The following is a 21984-nucleotide window of genomic DNA, read 5'->3' as shown; positions in this document are numbered from 1 at the left end:
GCCCAGACCAATATAGGCATCATCGGCATTGCAAAGAAGTTGCAGCACTCCCACCCCCAAACTACTTCCCGCGGCTATTTGGTTAGCTCTTGTGCTATGTGGTAACCTCTCGTCTTCCATAAAAAGTCGCTGTAACATATGACCATGTGGGAACACTAACTGTATCAAGGCGTATATCAATTAACCTTTTGTATTTCAGAAAATTATTTCTCTCTGATATGAAAGATAATATGCTTCCAAAACCGTACCGTAATGTTACATTTGAGAATCGAGGCTCTTAACAAATCTCCCCCATACTGAAGACGCCTTCGTCCAATGACTCTCCTGTGTAATGTAATGGAACTCAGTCATCATCAATGTTTGGATCACTTGTTATACTTGATACATTTTTTGTGTAAGTGTGACAGGTTAAAGGAAATAGTCATAGCCTGTTATACATTAAAAAGTATTAGTAAGTTCATAGTATGTGAGGATCTTAAAACATCTAAGGTTAAAAAGATGCATTCAGTATCAGTTGATAAAGATTGATAACATTCATATAATTGTGTTAAAGTTCAAATCTGTCAAAGGGTACGAATTGTGAGAGTAATGTGTAAATGTTATATTGATTACTTGATTTTGTAGTGCCTAAAAGTGTTAATCTGTGATCTACGAAATGCTCTTAATCTATGAGCCGGAGATCGATTGCTCTGGTCTCCACCCATATTCCTGGGGAAAAGCGCGGTCTTTTTCTCATTCAACTAAACGTTAAATTGAGAATACAACACCGTATCACTCTCGTGATTATTTCTCCCCTGTTTTCAGGTACTTTATTGATGATAAAAATAGTAATTTAAATGTTATAACTCACTAACATGTCAAGAGTGTTTAAGGTGTGTCTTAGTAACGTTTTGAGGAAGTTAGAGTTAAGTTTGAAGAGAGTAATATTAGCCCTGCTCGGTTGAAGTGAAGAATAGCATCGTACTGAGAGTAGCTGCCATTTTATGTCGATTGTGAATGAACATGTACGTTGTTAATAAGATATTTTGCTGTGTTATTTGTATAATGGTTTTTCTGTTGTTTTGTAATGTGTTACTTTTGTGAAATTGATTCAACTAAACGTTAAATTGAGAATACAACACCGTATCACTCGTGATTATTTCTCCCCTGTTTTCAGGGGCGTAACATAAACCATATATTTTCAACTGTAAATCATGATGTGAGATTATGATTTATATTGAGTCTAGCGTGGATTGCTTTAACGAACTAAATCAGATGTATGATTGCCCTCAATATTGGACCTACTGTTACGCGTTGCAAATGTGTCTTTTGTGGTCAGTACCCAGCCATGCTTCAGTGTTTCCACGTCCCACCACCAGGTGTCAGTTTAGAGACGGAGGGAGGGTGTTTTTGTTCTTGCTGATAAACACGAGACACCAAAACCAACGAGATTATCGCAGGAACATCTGATGCGCAGCATCATAGTTCGTCCAGAAATACTTTCATCACGTTGCATCCACGCAACTATCCGATAGCCACCGGGTGGAGACAACAATGTGAGAGGTCCGACACAAAGCCCGATACAAAGACGGCTAACATCGTTGCTGATCGGACAACCTTGGGTACCAGTGAGTACATTCATGTAACTAAACACGTTTCAGTTAATTGTTAGTATCGTATCAACGTCGTCTTCCATGATAGAAAGCTAACGTTAGCTAGCTAGCACTCAAAACCCGACAGTTTAATATTAGCCTAGCTTGCCAGCTAGTAGTGTGATGTTGATATATGGGGATGGATGCATGAATCGTGACACATTACTGTAGCTAGCAACTCTGTAAAATCTTAAAGCCTATCTGTTACTAATGACATCACTTTTTTGTTAAATGTACCTGCATCATTTTATCGATTATCATACGGTACAATAGCAGCCCCCTCTATTTCTACACCCCAAATAATGTAATTATACTGTAAATAGCCAGCCAGCCTAGCTAGCTATATAGCTTTCATGGCTAGTTATAACACCAGAAACGGCTGGTTAGCTGTATGTTAGTCTGATTTGATCTGGCTGTGTAATACACAATTAATTGGTATGTAACTACACCCTGAAACGAATACCTGTAAAATCGTGTAAATATTCATACAAACCATAATGTTAAATACAATTACATTTAAACGTACTATATCGGTTGTCTGTGCGGTCTGTCCGAAGGTTCAAACAATATCCAAAGGAAAGTAAACTTTTAGAGAGCATATGTATATAGGTATATGGTATATGGTTCGGTTAGGCACTGAGGTAAGAATTTGTTTTATATTTGGATATTCGGTAACGTAACTCTCTCTTCGACAGCTATTTGAACCAAGCATGACAATGAACATTTTATATTCGGAATCGGGGGAGGATGGAGAACAATCAACACATTTTTTTAATGTCCATAAAAATTAAAAATAAACGATTTCAAACTTTATTAAAGGTGCACTATGCAGAAATCGCTCCGCCATTACCTGGTCGCTAGAATTCTAATAGGTTGCCCAATTTCAGTTTGTGACGAAACATGCAAGTATAGTGTAGATAATCACTGTACCATTTAAACCACTGTGAAATATATTTTCCATAAACAAAAATATTTTATTTTCAGCTGTTTGAATCTAGTGTATATAACTGGAAGTAGAAGAGCTAAAACAAAACTTAAGAACAGGAAGCATAGAACAGCGCACATAGAACAGATCTACCACTTATTATGCTTGCTTTCAATGATTGACTGATCTACAACACATTCCTATATGAATTTGGTCATATTGCCCAAAGATGTACATATGGCAGTTTTCATTATTATAATTTTTTTCTCCAAAAAGTGTACATAGTTCTCCATCCTCCCCTGATTTAAAATATACTATTTTCATTGTTATGGAATGCTTGGTTCAATTGTCATTGAGGAGATAACCAAATATACAATATAATACACATTTGACCTAGGTGCAGAATCAAACTGTATAGATAGATAGAGTGCCTTCAGAAAGTATTCACACTTAGTTACTGTGTTTTGCATTTGTAGGGCATTACACACGATACCCCATAGTGTGGTGGAATTTTGTTTTTCGAAATTTGTACAAATTAAGCTGAAATGTCTTGAGTCAATAACCTTTCGACCCCTTTGTTTATGGCAAGCCTAAATATAATCAGGATGAAAAATGTGCTTAACAATTCACATAATACACTATATATACAAAAGTATGTGGATTCGGCTATTTCAGCCACACCTGTTGCTGACAGGTGTATAAAATCGAGCACACAGCCATGCAATCTCCATAGACAAACATTGGCAGTAGAATGTCCTTACTGAAGAGCTCAGGGACTTTCAACGTGACACCGCAAGTGCTGTTATTGTGACGTGGAAACGTATAGGAGCAACAACGGCACAGCTGCGAAGTGGTAGGCCACACAAGCTCACAGAATGGGACCACCGAGGATTGAAGTGCATAGCATGTAAAAAATAGTCTGTCCTCGGTTGCAACACTCACTACTGAGTTCCAAACTGCCTTTGGAAGCAACATCAAGAACAGTTCGTCGGGAGCATCATGAAATGGGTTTCCATGGCCAAGCAGCCGCACACAAGCCTAAAATCACCATGTGCAATACCAAGCATCAGCCGGAGTGGTGTAAAGCTTTCCGCCATTGGACTCTGGATCAGTGGAAACTTGTTCTCTGGAGCGATGAATCACGCTTCACCATCTAGCAGTCTGACAGACGAATCTGGGTTTGGTGGATGCTAGGAGAGCGCTTCCTGCTCCAATGCATAGTGCCAACTGTAAAGTTTGGTGGAGGATAAATAATGGTCTGGGGCTGTTTTTCATTGTTCAGGCTAGGCCCTTTAGTTCCAGTGAAGGGAAATGTTAATGCTACAGCATACAATGGCATTCTAGACTATTCTGTGCTTCCAACTTTGTGGAAACAGTTTGGGGAAAGCCCTTTTCTGTTTCAGCATGACAATGCCCTAGTCCACAAAGTGAGTTCCATACAGAAATTATTTGTCGAGATCGGTGTGGAAGAACTTGACTGGCCTGCACAGAGCCCTGACCTCAACCCCATCAAACACCTTTGGGATGAATTGGGACGCCGACTGCGAGCCAGGCCTAATCGCCCAACATCAGTGCCCGACCTCATTAATGCTCTTGTGGCTGAATGGTAGCAAGTCCCTGCAGCAATGTTCCAACATCTAGTGGAAAGCCTTTCCCAGAAGAGTGGAGGCTGTTATAGCAGCAAAGGGGGACCAACTCCATATTAATGACCATGATTTTGGAATGAGATGTTCAATGACCAGGTGTCCACATACTTTTGGTCATGTAGTGTGTGCATTAATAGTGTTTAACATGATTTTTGAATGACTACCTCATCTCTGCAGCCCACACATATAATTATCTGTAAGGTCCCTCAGTCGAGCAGTGAATTTCAAACACAGATTCAACCACAAAGATCATGGAAGTTTTCCAAGGCCTCACAAATAAGAGCACCTGTTGGTAGTTGGGTCAAAAACAAATACACATTGACTATCCTTTTGAGCATGGTGAAGTTATTAATTATAATTTGGATGGTGTATCAATACACCCAGTAATACAAAGAAACAGGGGACCTTCCTAACAGTTGCTGGAGAGGAAGGAAACCGCTCAGGGTTTTCACCACGAGGTCAATGGTGACTTTAAAACAGTTACAGAGTTGAATGGCTATGATAGGAGAAAACTGCAGATGGTTACCCCACAATACTGACCTAAATGACAGAATAAAAAGAAAAAAGCCTGTACAGCAGGGGTTCCCAAATATTTTTGGCTCACGATCCAATTTTGATATCTGAAAATTCTTGAGACCCCAACTATGTGAAAAAAAGGATGTAGCCTAATTATCAGCCAATGTTAACTTTTTTTATTTGGGGCTATGGCAGTCAATTAAAAAACATTCTGACCATATTTCTGATTGCAAATTAGTCAGACATAAGATAGATTATCTCACCAACACTAATGAGATAGGTGTGCTTGATGCATGGCGAGTCGGAGATTCTGAAAGTCAGGGGGCGTGGTCGACAGTGCGCACCTCATCTCTGCTGTTAAATCCAACTTGGATCGATATTTGGTTTTAATGCAGACAAGAGCACTGAATCTAGCTTCCCACAGATATGAGCTGGCGAAGGGTACCAATAGTTTTATGGTGCTTTCAAAACAAATGTCAACTTGGAAAAATACAAGGTGAAATCATGACGTCAGTGATCTTCAGGTCGGAAAGTCTGAGCTCTAAAGTCGTGTCCAAAAGTTTTGAGAATGACACAAATATAAATTTTCACAAAGTCTGCTGCTTCAGTGTCTAGATATTTTTGTTAGATGTTACTATGGAATACTGAAGTATAATTACAAGCATTTCATAAGTGTTAAAGGCTTTTATGCAAAGAGTCAATATTTGCAGTGTTGACATCTGCAATCCGCCCTGGCATGCTGTCAATTAACTTCTGGGGCAACAATGCTTGGAGTTTGTCAGAATTTGTGGATTTTTGTTCACCCGCCTCTTGAGGATTGACCACAAGTTCTCAATGGGATTAAGGTCTGGGGAGTTTCCTGGCGATGGACCCAAAATATCAATGTTTTGTTCCCCGAGCCACTTAGTTATCACTTTTGCCTTATGGCAAGGTGCTCCATCATGCTGGAATGTTGTTGTCCATCATTGTTCTTCACCAAACTGTTCCTGGATGGTTGGGAGAAGTTGCTCTCGGAGGATGTGTGTTGGTACCATTCCTTATTCATTAGGCAAAATTGTGAGTGAGCCCACTCCCTTGGCTGAGAAGCAACCCCACACGTGAATTGTCTCAGGATGCTCTACTGTTGGCATGACACAGGACTGACGGTAGCGCTCACTAGAGGTTGGCCGTTTATGATTTTTCAACGGCGATACCGATTATTGGAGGACCAAAAAAGCCAATACCGATTAATCAGCCAATTTTTTTATTTATTTATTTGTAATAATGACAATTACAACAATACTGAATGAACACTTATTTTAACTTAATATAATACATCAATAAAATCAATTTAGCCTAAAAAATGTGAAACGTGTTCAATTTGGTTTAAATAATGCAAAAACAAAGTGTTGGAGAAGAAAGTAAAAGTGCAATATGTGCTGTGTAAAAAAGCTAACGTTTAATTTCCTTGCTCAGAACATGAGAACATATGAAAGCTGGTGGTTCCTTTTAACACGAGTCTTCAATATTCCCAGGTAAGACGTTTTAGGTTGTAGTTATTATAGGAATTAAAGGACTATTTCTCTCTATAAGATTTGTATTTCATATTCTCATAGGCACTTTACTATTGCCAGTGTAACGGTATAGCTTCCGTCCCTCTCCTCGCCCCTACCTGGGCTCGAACCAGGAACACATCGACAACAGCCACCCTCGAAGCAGCGTTACCCATGCAGAGCAAGGGGAACAACTACTCCAAGTCTCAGAACGAGTGACGTTTGAAACGCTATTAGCGCGCACCCCGCTAACTAGCTAGCCATTTCACATCAGTTACACGAACCTAATCTTCAGGAGTTCATAGGCTTGAAGTCATAAACAGCTCAATGCTTGAAGCACAGCAAAGAGCTGCTGGCAAAACGCACGAAAGTGCTGTTTGAATGAATGCTTACGAGCCTGCTGGTGCCTACCATCGCTCAGTCAGAAGTAAGACTGCTCTATCAAATCATACACTTAATTATAACATAATAACACAGAAATATGAGCCTTTGGTCATTAAAATGGTAGAATCCGGAAACAATCATTTCGAAAACAAAACGTTTATTCTTTCAGTGAAATACGGAACTGTTCCGTATTTTATCTAACGGATGGCATCCCTAAGTCTAAATATTGCTGTTACATTGTACAACCTTCAATGTTATGTCATAATTATGTACAATTCTGGCAAATTAACTACGTTCTTTGTTAGGAATAAATGGACTTCACACAGTTCGCAATGAGCCAGGCGGCCCAAACTGCTGCATATATTCTGCTTGCACGGAACACAAGAGAAATTACACAATTTCCCTAGTTATAAGAAATTCATTTTAGCAGGCAATATTAACTAAATATGCAGGTTTAAAAATATATACTTGTCTATTGATTTTAAAGAAAGGCATTGATGTTTATGGTTAGGTACATTGGTGCAACGACAGTGCTTTTCTTGCAAATGCGCTTGTTAAATCATCACACGTTTGTCGAAGTAGGCTGTGATTCAATGAGAAATTAACAGATTGCTGGACTTTCTTGGGCGCCCTGAAGCCTTCTTCACAACAATTTAACCGCTCTCCTTGAAGCTCTTGATGATCCGATAAATGGTTGATTTAGGTGCAATCTTACTGGCAGCAATATCCTTGCCTGTGAAGCCCTTTTTGTGCAAAGCAATGATGACGGCATGTGTATCCTTGCAGGTAACCATGGTTGACAGAGGAATAACAATGATTCCAAGCACCACCCTCCTTTTGAAGCTTCCAGTCTGTTATTCGAACTCAATCAGCATGACAGAGTGATCTCCAGCCTTGTCCTTGTCAACACTCACACCTGTGTTAACGAGAGACTCACTGACATGATGTCAGCTGGTCCTTTTGTGGCAGGGCTGAAATGCAGTGAAAATGTTTTTGGGGGATTCAGTTCATTTGCATGGCAAAGAGGGACTTTGCAATTATTTGCAATTCATCTTATCACTCTTCATAAGATTCTGGAGTATATGCAATTTGCCATCATTCAAACTGAGGCAGCAGACTTTGTGGAAATTAATATTCTCAATATTCTCAAAACTTTTGGTCACGACTGTAGAATGAGGCCTGTGTTTCCGAGTTGGAATTCCAAGTTTGATGACTGTTCAAAAATAACCCATTACTTATGTAAATAAGTTTCTTCTGTTTATTTTAAATTTTTAATACATTTGCAAAAATTTCTAAAATACTTTTTGCTTTGTCATTATGGGGTATTGTGTGTAGATTGATGAGGAAAACAAATAATTTAATACATTTTAGAATACGGCTGTATTGTAACAAAATGTGGAAAACGTCAAGAGGTCTGAATACTTTCCTTATGCACAGTTTTAAGAAGCAGAAGAAGTGAAAACAGCATCATTGTCATCAACATTGTTGCTTGTGCTGCATTGACCATGCAGACTGAATGCAAGTGTCTCATGGTCAAGCATCAACAAATGCGCTCCTTGAGTGACGAGGCGCGGCTAGGTCTGTGTGGAAAGCGGCATGAAGAGGGAGAGCGGAGAGAGATGACTCAGATAGCTGAGTAAAATATAAAAACAGACGTTACACACGGTGTATCACATTTAACAATCCAAACATTCAAATACCGTTATAGAAGGTAAAGTAAAAACCCCAACCGTTCTGTGCATCAATACCGGTTTACCGTAAAATACGGTATACCACCTAACCCTAGGCCAAGGTCCGGAGCCTGCTGGTTTTCTGTTCTACCTAATAATTAATTGCACACACCTGGTGTCCCAGGTCTAAATCAGCCACTGATTAGAGGGGAACGATGGAATGGAACTGGCTTTGAAGTGCAGAGTTGAGTTGAAGGCCTAATACCTTTGGGACACCTGGGAGTTTTCAATGGTTGCAACCAGAGTCCTTTGCCTTTGTTAACAAACAGAGTAGACTAACCTTCCGTTTTTGTTTAAATTTCTTTCAGGTGCATGGGATGCTCAACTGAAGAGGCTTGCTACTTTTGGATCATTTCAACACAATATTCTCAATCCCTTTCAGGCTCCAAAAACAACTTTTTAGAGTAGTGCAGGATGGAATTATTATTTTTTGTTGAGTTCGTCTCAGTTTTTCATTGTCGACCAATGCACCACATTAAGTTTGAATGATAGGAAGCTAAAGAAAATAACTTGACTGGAAGGCCCAGTTGCTGTAACATATTTCTAAAGCTGAGAGAGGCAGTAGCAAGATGATGTCCTCTACAGCCATGGATTCACTGGCCAGTTGGAGGAGGAGTCTGGTCCCTCAGACGTCTTAATGAAGGCCGTGTTCTGGCTGAGAACTGAGACCAAGGTCCTAAAAGGCTAACAAGTGAGGCACTGTCCTCTCCTGCTGTTGACTTGCCTTTATATTCTGTGTAGTAGGATCCCCACACTTCCCCCTAAAGCCTCAAGATGGGCCTGTTCTTAGACTTCAACCCCTTTGATAACCTGCTGTGCATTCTCCTGGGCATCTCCTTCACGGTGTGGTTCACCCTACTGCTGGTCTTCATCATCGTGCCTGCCATCTTTGGAGTGTCCTTTGGCATTCGACAGCTCTACATGAAAACACTACTGAAGATCTTTGAGGTGAGTGTGAACCACTTGAGTGTTTGCACGGGTTCATTGATGTTATCAGTTTCTGGTCAGAGAGGACATCACATCTGACATTTGCACATGTATGATTAATATGAATGATCACTAATGGATGCTAGGCATATACATTTCACACAACATTTATGACTGAATTAGACTTGAGTGCAGTGCATGGATTATGCTCACCGTGCAGTGATGTGGCAGTTCCCCGTGTGAACGTGCACTTGACCTAAACTGGGGCTTAGGAATGGGAATGCAGTTTTGTGTAGGTCATGTGCTTCCTCCCCATCTCCAATCCCTCACCTCCTACATCAAAGCTCCATTGTTTGAGTTCAGTTCAGGTCTGTATTTTCACTGTGCTCCATTTCCTTCCCATGAAGTCTTGCCAAACCCTTATGTTGTCACAGGGAGGCTGAGGCAGAACATGTGGTGTACACTTTATATAATGAGTGTGTAATAGCACACAAGAATAATCAATGACTCAACAATGTCATGCATGTCAATATAATGGGCTACTGCCAAAAGAGTAAGGTTTTGATATCGATTCGTACGAAACCTTCCGTACATATTTTCCCATTGTACAAGTGTTCAGAAAGTGACTTTTTGGACCTGAATGCCAAAACATTTGAGAGATAGAGATGCTCAAAGTTTACCATGAGACATGTCTAAATCACTGGAAAATATAAACGATTTAGATTTATATTAGTGGTCGACCGATTAATCGGAATGGCCGATTAATTAGGGCCGATTTCAAGTTTTCATAACAATCGGAAATCGGTATTTTTGGGCACCGATTTGCCGATTTAAAAAAAAATAATATTTTTTTATATACCTTTATTTAACTAGGCAAGTCAGTTAGAACACATTGTTATTTTCAATGACGGCCTAGGAACAGTGGGTTAACTGCCTTGTTCAGGGGCAGAACGACAGATTTTCACAGTGTCAGCTCGGGGGATCCAATCTTGCAACCTTACAGTTAACTAGTCCAACAGCAATAACGACCTGGCTCTCTCTCGTTGCACTCCACAAGGAGACTGACTGCCTGTTACACAAATGCAGTAAGCCAAGATAAGTTGCTAGCTAGCATTAAACTTATCTTATAAAAAACAATCAATCATAATCACTAGTTAACTACACATGGTTGATGATATTACTAGATATTATCTAGCGTGTCCTGTGTTGCATATAATCTGACTGAGCATACAAGTATCTAAGTATCTGACTGAGCGGTGGTAGGCAGAAGCAGGCGCGTAAACATTCATTCAAACAGCACTTTCGTGCGTTTTGCTAGCAGCTCTTCGTTGTGTGTCAAGCATTGCGCTTTTTATGACTTCAAGCCTATCAACTACTGAGATGAGGCTTGTGTAACCGAAGTGAAATGGCCAGCTAGTTAGCGCGTGCTAATTGTCGTTGTGTTGCTGGTTCGAGCCCAGGGAGGAGCGAGGAGAGGGACGGAAGCTATACTGTTACACTGGCAATAGTAAAGTGCCTATAAGGACATCCAATAGTCAAAGGTTAATGAAATACATATGGTATAGAGGGAAATAGTCCTATAATTCCTATAATAACCACAACCTAAAACTTCTTACCTGGGAATATTGAAGACTCATGTTAAAAGGAACCACCAGCTTTCATATGTTCTCATGTTCTGAGCAAGGAACTCAAACGTTAGCTTTCTTACATAGCACATATTGCACTTTTTAGTTCTTCTCCAACTGTAATGCTCCGGGTGTCGTGGGTGTGGAGTCAGATGCAGGAGACAGAGAGTGCAATGCTGTGCTCTTTAATGCACCAACGCACCACAGGGTGCTCACAATAATAACGGCCCCACACACGGGGAATGGAAAATGTACAACTGAAAATTCAGGACCAGGAACCAACACGTTCCTCTACTACAGAGCCGAAGGTTACAATAATTAATCCCGCACAACAAACAGGCGGGCCGGCTGTCTAAAGAAGCCCAACTAATCATCACAAACAGGTGCTACCAATAAACATACAAGGAGGGGGAGGAAAGACAATCAGTGGCAGCTAATAGGCCGGTAGCGACGAGCGCCACCCGACCGGGAAGGGAAGCCACCCTCGGTCGGACTCGTGACACCAACACTTATTATTTAAACCAAATTGAACATGTTTCATTATTTACTTGAGGCTAAATTGATTTTATTGATGTATTATATCAAGTTAAAATAAGTGTTAATTCAGTATCGTTGTAAATGTCATTATTACAAAAAAAACAATCGTCCGATTAATCGGTATCGGCTTTTTTGGTCCTCCAATAATCGGTATCAGTGTTGAAAAATCATAATCGGTCGACCTCTAATTTATATAAATGAAAAGTTTATGAACAGGGTTGTCAAACTACTTTATAATTTCTTTCAAGAGTTTAAAATAAAAATGGTGCAAAAATAAACGTGTAAACTCAAATTCATATTGACATATGTTGTAGCTTAGACCCTATTTTACATAATCTGTTTTTCTGTTGTGCCAACCATTTCTTTAGACACAACAAGCTCTTGAATACAGGGTGGGCGTCATGTTTTGGCTGATAAATGTACTAAAATGGAATTCAATTGAAAGTTCAACTTTCAAATGGTAACACTAAGATGGTTAGAGGTCCACACATCAGAGAATGTTGACTTGAATGCCCTGGCAGTTTTGTATCCAAATATTGTTTGATTTGCTTGCCATCTACAGTGGTGATGACTGTAGTCCGACTGACCACTTTACCCGGACGAGGACTCGCCGATGTCAAGCTCTTTCCAAAAGCCTAATCTCTGACTAAGTAAGCTAAGTGACACATGTTGTTTGCTTAGCTAGCTAGCTACATGCCAAATGGATAGAATACCCAACCTCATGTATCTGAAAATACATTGATGTTTACTGATCATGAAAAGCAGGCAGTTACTTGCTGTACAAGAATTTCGCTACAACCGCAATAACATCTGCTAATAATGTATGTGACCAATCAAATTTGATTTGTATAACTCTGATAGAACTTAATGTTGTCTAATCGTTCTGACTATCCTTTTCAAGAGGTGATGATATTAAAAAACAAATATGTATAATATTTAACAATCCCTTAAATGGCACGTAGTTGTCAATGGTTTTAGCGGAGCTGGGGGTCTCCTTGCCCTCCCCAGCACCTTAATTGAACGCTCTGTTTTTTTGATATCAACCTATTCAAGAGCATGTTTTGTCTCAACCTATGGCGGGCACAACACAAAAACCTTAGAAGATGTAAGGTCTAAGCTACAACATATGTGAATCTGATAATTGACGTTAAAGGGTTAAAGGCATAGAGTCAAAAAGTGATTGAATTCAAATGGACTTACCCGTTTTAAATTCTTATGTCAATCTCAATGTGACTCATATTTAAAAAGAATAGTGCCGAGACTGGAGCAAAAAATATGGTCATAGGAAACCTTCTCTAGCCCATGTTTACATAAATCCAATAATTTTTTAACTTTAGCAGTACATCTAAGAAGAATCAAGTTAGCTACCTAGGTAATGTTTAGCTAGTGATAGTGATCAAAGATGATCTATATGCTGACAATATACTGACCACTCTAACAATGGGAAAAAATGTCCACAAAAGCGGAAGGCAGGCGGGATCAGGCGAGACATTCTAGATGTTCGATCGGGTTCAAGTCCGGGTTCTGGTGAGCAGTACACTTGTAAAAAAGATTATAGAAAACACTGTTATATACATACAGTATGTACAACAGCTAGCAATATCTATACCACAATGCAATTGTGAGCATACTAGGAATTCTATATTATACTACAACGTTAGTGTAACTGAATATGGATGTTGTGTTGGTTGAATGTTCAAGGCAGGTTCTAGAATGTTCTTCAGCTAGTGAATTTTTTTGTGTGTTTGGTAATAATGGCAGCTGGTTTAGCAGGCTTTGGCACTGTGGCGTTGTTGGCAAAGATGTTGGGTTTTGGGGGTAGTGACTCTGGCTTCTTGTAGAAAACAGACTTGTCCTTTCTGCACTCCACAGCCAGGTGGACAATCCTCTCATACACTTTTTTCATCACCCTCTGCTTCGAACTCTTGCAGATGATTTATTTGTACACGCATTAGCTAAATGTAGCTTGCAAGACAAGAACACAGCTAGCTAAACAGTCTAACACGTAACGTTAGCATATCAAACAAGAACGTTTACACCTCTCATACGAATATAAAAGTATTGTTTCAGCTTATTAAAATGACCTTAAAACAAATTACTGTATGAATGTTGGGCTCAACGAAACAACTGTTTACACTGCCCTGCTTTGAGGCGGGCAGCTGTCGGGTGATTGTTGTGTGCAACCTCCGGAGGAAGCGTTCAAGGAGTGAGAAATACGCACGTTAACATTGCAGTAATGTCTCTCGACAATCGATACCTCTCGAGAATCTCTAAAAAATGCTCCTTAATTCTTGTCAATGAAAATAGACCCTTAGGCATGAAGTTTACTTTGTAGGATCTGTGCTTCTGACCCTACTTGATCAACCATTCTGGCCTTGTTTAGCCTACTGATGGGTTAAAAAGCGTCTCTCAATATGATGAATCTGAAGTTTCAATGGTTGGTGGGAGCCTATCTGCCTGGTCACATCTCACTAGTGAGCCCTTGCTAAAACTGAACTAGAGCTGAAACCAGAGAAGGTTATCACCCTCTTTCTTCCTTTCCTTTCTTAAGTGTCGAAAGTAAGCCTGTCAGCAGTTTCCAGCGAACCCCTTTGAGAATGAATTCTAGTGTCAAAAATAAATGGTCCGGAGGGAGATGGCAGGGGCTTGATATATGAGAGCTTTTCAGCTCGCAGTAGTGCCTAGTCTAGTCAACCAGCATTTGTATGGTAGAAGTAAAGGGTTAAAATGACAGATTGTTGGAAACTAGGTGATTGTATGACAGGTTATACTTCACTTGGTTTCTGCAAATACAAGACCTTGGTATTGCTTCAATGATTAAAGTCTCCAACATGTGGAAATCACATCTTGTGCTGCTGGTAACTTGAGTCACGAATGTAACCTCATAACTGGTATATGTGCATGTAGCAGCCTATGTGTGAGCTGGGCTCTGGGAATCGTCTTGCTATCCAGGGAAGGATCTCCCAACTGGCAGCCAGCGGGTGGTTTTATTTGCCCCCCCCCCAAAAAAAAACGTTTATTTTATTATGATAATTTTTGGGGGACATAAAATACTTTTAAACACCAGGAAATCAGCTCCAAATGATTTTAATTTAAGAAATCTATTCCCAAGTATTCCCACACATAATAGAGAGACACATGATCGTATACAAATATAAGCAAGGTTTGAAAATATTATTTATGTTTGGGCTTCTTACGGTCAATTTGTAGTCTACAAATGATTTATAATTAAGTTCCGGCCCCTCGACCATCCTCTCCAGAAAAAATTGTCCCGCGGCTGAATCCAGTTAATGATCTCTGATCTAGGGTATGGACAGGAACATTCTCTCCATGCTTAGGATATCAGATCTCATGCAGAGAAGGGTAATATTGCAATGATATACCTGACTCTCTTGTATACCAGACTGATGACATAGCACTTTCTGTTCAGCAAGATTACATTGACTGCATAGTAAAGAATGGACAAGGGAGCTTGGAACTCAATCTAGCCTATGCAGTGAGTATGTAGAGGTATCAAACACCAGCAATGTTTTTGCATAATCCTAATCATGTGCTACCACACGCCTCTGCCGTAATTGATGTGTTGGCCTTGCTTTTCCTTGTTCCAGTTTACTGACTCAACAGGATTGCTATGCTCCTCCTTTACTAGCCTACACCCAAACATACACATTGGTGTCCCTATAAGCTGCCCTTTAGTCTTATGATTCACATGTAATGGTATTTTGATGTCAGTAAGGATTTTGTTGTAAACAACTGTAAAATCTCCCGTCGGTGAACAGTGTTCTTTCAAAAGGCATAACGGTCAGTTTCAGTTTCTAAAGAGAACTGTGTCCGTCTGTAGCGCTGTTGACATTGGCCTTGCACCACGTAGTAGCAAAGATGCTTCGCCTCTACCTCTGTTGAAATGATCTTCTCCACAGGTGGTCAGTCTAGTAAATGTCCAGTCCTGTCAGAGGAATGTTGTGCAGCAGTTGATCAGATGAACCGCACCTACTGGCAAGGCCAGTTTCCTGGTAAAGCCTTTTAGAATGTGAACACCTTCTTTTCTTAGCATTTTTGTTAGCTAGGTGCTCTGAGCTACTTCCATTAGCCATTTGGCTCTCAGAACTGTATTGGAGTATCGTGGATGTATAAGATGGATGCTTGAGCAGATTGGAATGTTCTGGCAGCAGAATTCTGCTCTGTTGTCTGTCTGTCTTTGTGAACATCAGGATCTTATAATGATGTAATGTGTTGTGTGAACTTGCTCAGTGCCTGGGGTTGAGTGAAGGTTGAGAACAGCAGATCCCCTCCCACTTCATCCTTCCTGTTCTGCCTGTTATTGCCAAGGCATGGGGAACACTCCGTTCTTTTCCAGCCTCTTACTAGATTAGTATTTGTCTAAGTGTGCACATACAGATACAATTTTCACATCTGCAGTGCGTTCAGCTTAGGTGACTGTTCTTTGAGGCCTACATATAAAACAAACAACTACTATGTGAATGCATTTCAAAATGGAAAATAAAATATTACAATCTAATCATTCTAATGATTTCTGTGTAGACAGACTTCCCTCACAATATCTGTCTGCCTTGGAATTGTAACACCGGCTAATATCAATAACTTATCATCATAGTAGCGTTAACAGATTTGATGTTCTACTGTTTCAGTTTCTGAAATATAGGCCTATTGAAAATGGCACTTGTTGAGATAATGTCTTTATGAACTCAAGTGTTGTGGATAAAAGACCATGGACATATCTATATAGACCTAGCTGTCATTTTATTATCTAATCTGACAAACCAACATCATTTCTGTAATAAGGCATGAAGCTGTTTGTCATTTTATGACATTTTATTTGGTCAGTCTATTGTTTAGAATTTGATTATTGTCTGAATGAGCCAGAAAGATTTTTTCTCTGCAAAATGTAAGCTAACATCTGTCTACTTTAAATGACTCTGCTTGTAGTGGGCCACACATAGGATTGAAAGAGGAGCCAAGGACAACAACCATCTCTTGTACAAGCCTTACTCTAATGGTGAGTGACGGGCTCTGTGTATGAGTGTGTCGTTGTTGTTAATGAGAGTGTCTGATGGGTAAATTGGTAGTGGTTAACCATTTCCCATGTCTCCCCGGTGCATTTCAGCCATCATCGCCAAGGAGCCCACCTCCCTGGAGGAGGAGATAAAGGAGATCCGGCGCAGTGGCAGTAACCGGGACCTGGACCATGCCTCCGAGTTTGAGATGTCCGACATCTTCTACTTCTGCCGGCAAGGAGTTGAGAGCATCATGGACGACGAGGTGACCAAGAGGTTTTCTGCTGAGGAGCTGGAGTCATGGAACCTTCTGACCCGTAGCAACTACAACTTCCAGCACATCAGTCTGAGGCTGACTGTCCTGTGGGGGCTGGGGGTGGTGATCCGCTACGGCTTCCTTCTGCCTCTCAGGTAAGACTGGGTTAAGGTTAGGGGAAGGGATCAGATGTGGCGCTGGTTGGTTCAGTAATAACACTCTCTGTTTTCTGACATGTGTAAACAAAGATGGACAGGCTGACCTCAGAAACCTCTCCTGTTTCTCCTAGAGAACATATGACACACTCTTATTATATCATGGGAATTCATTGTAATCTATAACAAAGCAAAAACTGTTTTTTAGAAATGTTTGCAGATTTATACAAAATTTAAAACAGAAATACCATATTTGTGACTGACCAGCTCGATTCGGTTTTATTCAGCAAAATTTGAAATGGTGTTTTTTACATTGGATAAAAGTAGAGCCTCGGAGCTAGAAAATGGTATGTCATACACTACAGTTGAGGAACAATGGGAAAGTAATTTTGCTTTGAAAGTTGATAAACTTGTAACCTCACTTTTGAGAAAATGGCCCTTGAATGTTTTGGTACCTACAGGAGAGCTCCGCTTTGTCTACACCCATTCAGCATCGTTCACACCCTCTTAAACGCTTTAGCCCCACCCATCTCTTTAAGGATTCACATATGAGGCTATGTACTAAACAACCAAAGACTTCAAGACACCTAGGTTGGTTTATACTACGGGTGTGTTCAAAAAATCTGGAGTGCTAGTGTGCTCTGGGCTTTGATGTCGGATTCGCCGTTCGTAAATTCTGAGCATTTCGCTCTTGGAGCGTCCAGAGCACACACTGGATGCTCTTGATGAAAAGTTCAAATTGTTCAAATTGTGCTCCTGTGATGTAGTGACGCGCGACATGCCTAGTTTCCTGAAACTAGTCACATTTACCAAAATTTTCAGACCCTTTGCTATGAGAATCGAAATTGAGCTCACGTGCATCCTGTTGCCATTTATCATCCTTGAGATGTTTCTACAACTTGATTAGGGCCCACCTGTGGTAAATTCAATTGATTGAACATGATTTGGAAAGGCTGACACCTATCTATGTCAGGTCCCACAGTTGGCAGTGCATGTCAGAACAAAAAGCCATGAACAAAAGCCATGAGGTTGAAGGAATTGTATGTAGAGCTCCAAGACAGGATTGTGTCGAGACACAAATCTGAGGAAGGGTACCAAAACATTTCTGCAGCATTGAAGGTCCCCAAAAACACAGTGGCCTCCATCATTCTTAAATTGAAAAAGTTTGGAACCACCAAGACTCTTCCTAGAGCTGGCCGCTCGGCCAAACTGCGCAATCGGGGGAGAAGGGCCTTAGTCAGGGATTTGACCAAGAACCCGATGGTCACTCTGACAGAGCTCCAGAGTTCCTCTGTGGAGATGGGAGAGCCTTCCAGAAGAACAACCATCTCTGCAGCACTCCACAAATCAGGTGAGGGAAAGATGAATGGCGCAAAGTACAGAGAGATCCTTGATGAAAACCGTCTCCAGAGGACTCAGGACCTCAGACTGGGGGTGAAGGTTCACCTTCCAACAGGACAATGACCCTAAGCACACAGCCAAGACAATGCAGGAATGGCTTTGGGACAAGTCTCTGAATGTCCATGAGTGGCCCAGCCAGAGCCCGGACTTGAAACCGATCAGACATCTCTGGAGAGACCTGAAAATAGCTGTGCAGAGCTTGCAAGGATCTGCAGATAAGAATGGGAGAAACACCCCAAATACAGGTGTGCCAAGCTTGTAGCGTCAAGAAGACTCAAGGCTGTAGTCACTGCCAAAGGTGCTTCAACAAAGTACTGAGTAAAATGTCTGAATAATTATGTAAATGTGATCGTTACGTTTTTTTTTATGTGTTAAATTGTCTAAACCAGTTTTTGCTTTGTCATCATGGGATTGTGTAGGTTGATGAGGGGGAAAAAAACAATTTAATCTATTTCAGAATAAGGCTATAACGTAACAAAATGTGCAAGAAGTCAAGGGGAATGAATACTTTCTGAATGCACTGTATGTACGTTTTCACTGCGTTCAGCTGAGAGGAAGCCATCACTTTCCATTAAGTATGGAGATATCCCCCCCAGGGCCAGGAGTGAGAGAGTTCGCTGGGCAGACAAAAGGGCAGTGACCCAGGACTAAACCAGTCTGGCCTGAGTCCAATCACCCATGAGCCAGCCAGGCCACCATTGTAGACCCAGACACACAGTCTCCCTCTCTATAGGCTACTAATAAGCCCCTGCTGCACACAGAGACTGAGCTGATGCACTTGGCCTCGCTGTCCCATGCTTGCAGTTGCAAGAAGTGAACATAGAGAGAAAAATCACTTTCCAATAAACAGCTGTTTTATATGAAAAACAATAAGCAACTTTCATTCTGATTGTATTTGTTTCAGATACAGCCACTTAGGGTTTGTTCTCATTGATGAGAATTAAGAAGAATTAAGAAGAAGAAGGTAGCGATTCTCAAGAGACATGTAAACTTCGGTATTTCTCACATCTCTAACACTACTTCTAGAGGTCTCATCCAACAGTTGACCCGCTGTAAGCAGGGAAGTGTTAACAGAATTGTCTCGTTAAGACCAACATTTATACAGAACAAATACTAATAGCAGAGCAATGTTTTTGAAATGTATAGACATTTTCATTATATTTGAGACTTGTTTTATTGACTTTTCACCTGAATCTGCACTAACAGCCTCTTACATTCTAAAAATGTTGCTGTATCTGTAAGAAATGGGAAGCACAACTGTGTTTTTCCCCACTTGGCTGCTCCAGGAAAGAAGTATGCAGCAAGACGCTGATCACCAGGGGTATTATCACCGTTTTCAAATCAAAATCAACATTTATTTGTCACGTACACAGATTTGCGGATTTTATCACAGGTGCAGCGAAATGCTTTATGTTTCTAGCTCCCACAGTGCAGTAATATCTAGCAATACAATAGTAATACACACATTCTCCAAAAAGTAAACAAAAAAATTCTGATTATGAAATATCAGAACAAGCAATGTCAGAGTCCGGAATATAAATGTATATATAAATGGTGTGTATAGACAGTATATGAATAGAAAAGGTGTGTACAGCAATAGTTATATAAGATGAGACATGAGACTAGAATAAAGTATATACATATAAAGTGGGCAAAACAGTAGGTAAACATTGCCAAAGTGATCCGTGTTCAATGTCTCTATATACGTACAGGGGGCAGCAGTCTCTTAAGGTGCAGGGCAGAGTACCGGGTGGTATCCATGTGGTTGCGGGTGATGGAGTTGCCCTGCAAGGCAGTGATGTAGCCCCTGGCACCACTCTGCCAAGGCACTAACCTCCTCCCTGTAGGCTGTCTCGTCATTGTTGGCTATTAGACCTACCACTGTTGTGTCGTCAGCAAACTTGATGATGGAGTTGGAGTCGTGCGTTGTGACCCAGTCATCAGTGAACAGGGAGTACAGGAGGGAGCTGAGCGCACACTCCTGGGGGGCACCCGTGTTGGTATTCCTCTTGTCAAGGGTGGGATAGGGCAATTTTGCATTTACCTTATGGAATTACTTCCATATTGATAGCATTAAGCCTTGTTTGTTCGAATGTAACTTTAGTACACTGAAACTGTACTTTTATATTCATATGAGGGGGGTAGATGTTCAATATGCTAACGTTACTTGCTAGCATAGCTAGCTAGCAGTGTTATTGTCTTGCAAGCTACATTTAGCTAATGCGTGTATAAACGAGAAAATAAACCCTTTAATTGTCTGCATATGCTTGTGAATTGTTGCATTATTCAAGAGCGTAATATGGTTTGGTTGCATTATTCAAGAGTGTAGCTAATATGTTTTAGAGCAGTTGCTCACGAAGTTTAATAATTTGCAAGCTTAGTGGCTACTGTAATGCTGATAATTACGGTACATTTGGAGCTGCAGAGCAAGAATGTCACATTGCCAGACACAATGAAAGGTAAGGCAAAGATGTAATGTAAGATATAGATGTAAATGTACGTCAATGAGAATAGCCTCTAACTATAGCCTAGTAGGCTACAGTTTGTCCCATATGAAAAGTGTTCAGATTGCATTGCAAAGTATCTGATCATAGTATCAAGTATTTATGGCTTGACCATTGCCATGGAATTCCTGGTGATATCTCATAGGTGCCTCTTGTTGTTCCCACGGTAGTTTGTAAGTTTAGTCACTTTCATCTCACTGTCATTTTGTGGTGAATCTCTAGAAAAATGTAGCTTTAGGCTAAGTAGCTTTGTCTAATGACTAATTACATGGCAATAGCTTTTCATTTAAGCCCCCTAAAAGCATGCCCAACAGCTGTCATCTGGCTGTGGAGTGGGAAGAGGTAAAGGTGTCCTTTTACTTCATTAGGACATTAGGGGTGAGTTCAGATTGTAATCTGGTTTATGCGTGGGGGGCAGGTAGGACTCTCCCCAATCAGTGACTTTAATTAAAAGCCTCCCGAGTGGCGCAACGGTCTAAGGCACTGCATCGCAGTGCTTGAGGCGTCAATACAGACCCGGGTTCGATCCTGGGCTGTGTCGCAGCCGGTCGTGACCAGGAGACCCATGAGGCGGTGCACAATTGTCCCAGTGTTGTCCGGGTTAAGGGAGGATTTGGCCGGCCGGGATGTCCTTGTCCCATCACGCTCTAGCGACTCCGCTCTAGCGACTCCTGTGACGGGCTGGGCGCATGCATGCTGACACAATGGCCAGTTGTATGGTGTTTCCTCCTACACATTGGTGGGTTAAGCGAGCTGTGTGTCAAGAAGCAGTGCGGCTTGGCAGGGTCGTGTTTCAGAGGACGCATGGCTCTCGATCATCTGCTCTCCCAAGTCGGTACAAGAGTTGCAGCGATGGGACAAGACTGTAGCTACCAATTGGGGAGAAAAAGGGGTAAAGAAAATAAATCAACACCAGGCAGTGAGCCCCTACAACCACTTTAGGTCAGTGTTCTGAGTCTGTTTACTTCGATCACCTCCTGCTTACACACTCACCTTTCCTCACATGCGATATGAGGCTAATGAGCTCTGCTAAATCCATATCTGCACCTTCTCCTCCAGCCCAGCCGTGTGTAGTTGGGATTCACCTGGATTAGACTTGCTGCCTGCCTGCCAGCTTTACCACACATGGCCATATGAGCACAGGATAACATGGTTCTTATTAATGAGAGTATCCATGAGCTTGGGTAATCAAAACATTTA

The 21984-nt window shown here is 41.0% G+C and overlaps 1 protein-coding gene across 1 annotated transcript in view; it reads left to right on the top strand.

Annotated features, from left to right (window-relative positions):
• The first annotated feature begins 1426 nt into the window (after positions 1-1426).
• Positions 1427-21984, top strand: part of LOC109879670 (glycerol-3-phosphate acyltransferase 4) — a 35653-nt gene continuing 15095 nt past the window's right edge. The window contains exons 1-4 of the mRNA XM_020471839.2: positions 1427-1607; positions 8673-9312; positions 16401-16470; positions 16579-16879. Coding sequence (XP_020327428.1) covers positions 9139-9312; positions 16401-16470; positions 16579-16879 — 545 coding nt within the window. The 5' untranslated portion in view covers positions 1427-1607; positions 8673-9138. The remainder of the gene's footprint in view (positions 1608-8672; positions 9313-16400; positions 16471-16578; positions 16880-21984) is intronic.

Source organism: Oncorhynchus kisutch, linkage group LG3 (genome assembly GCF_002021735.2).
Source record: "Oncorhynchus kisutch isolate 150728-3 linkage group LG3, Okis_V2, whole genome shotgun sequence".
Classification (NCBI taxonomy): Eukaryota; Metazoa; Chordata; class Actinopteri; order Salmoniformes; family Salmonidae; genus Oncorhynchus; species Oncorhynchus kisutch.
The sequence above is the reverse complement of the archived record's forward strand: the minus strand, read 5'-3'. Positions and strand labels throughout refer to the sequence as shown.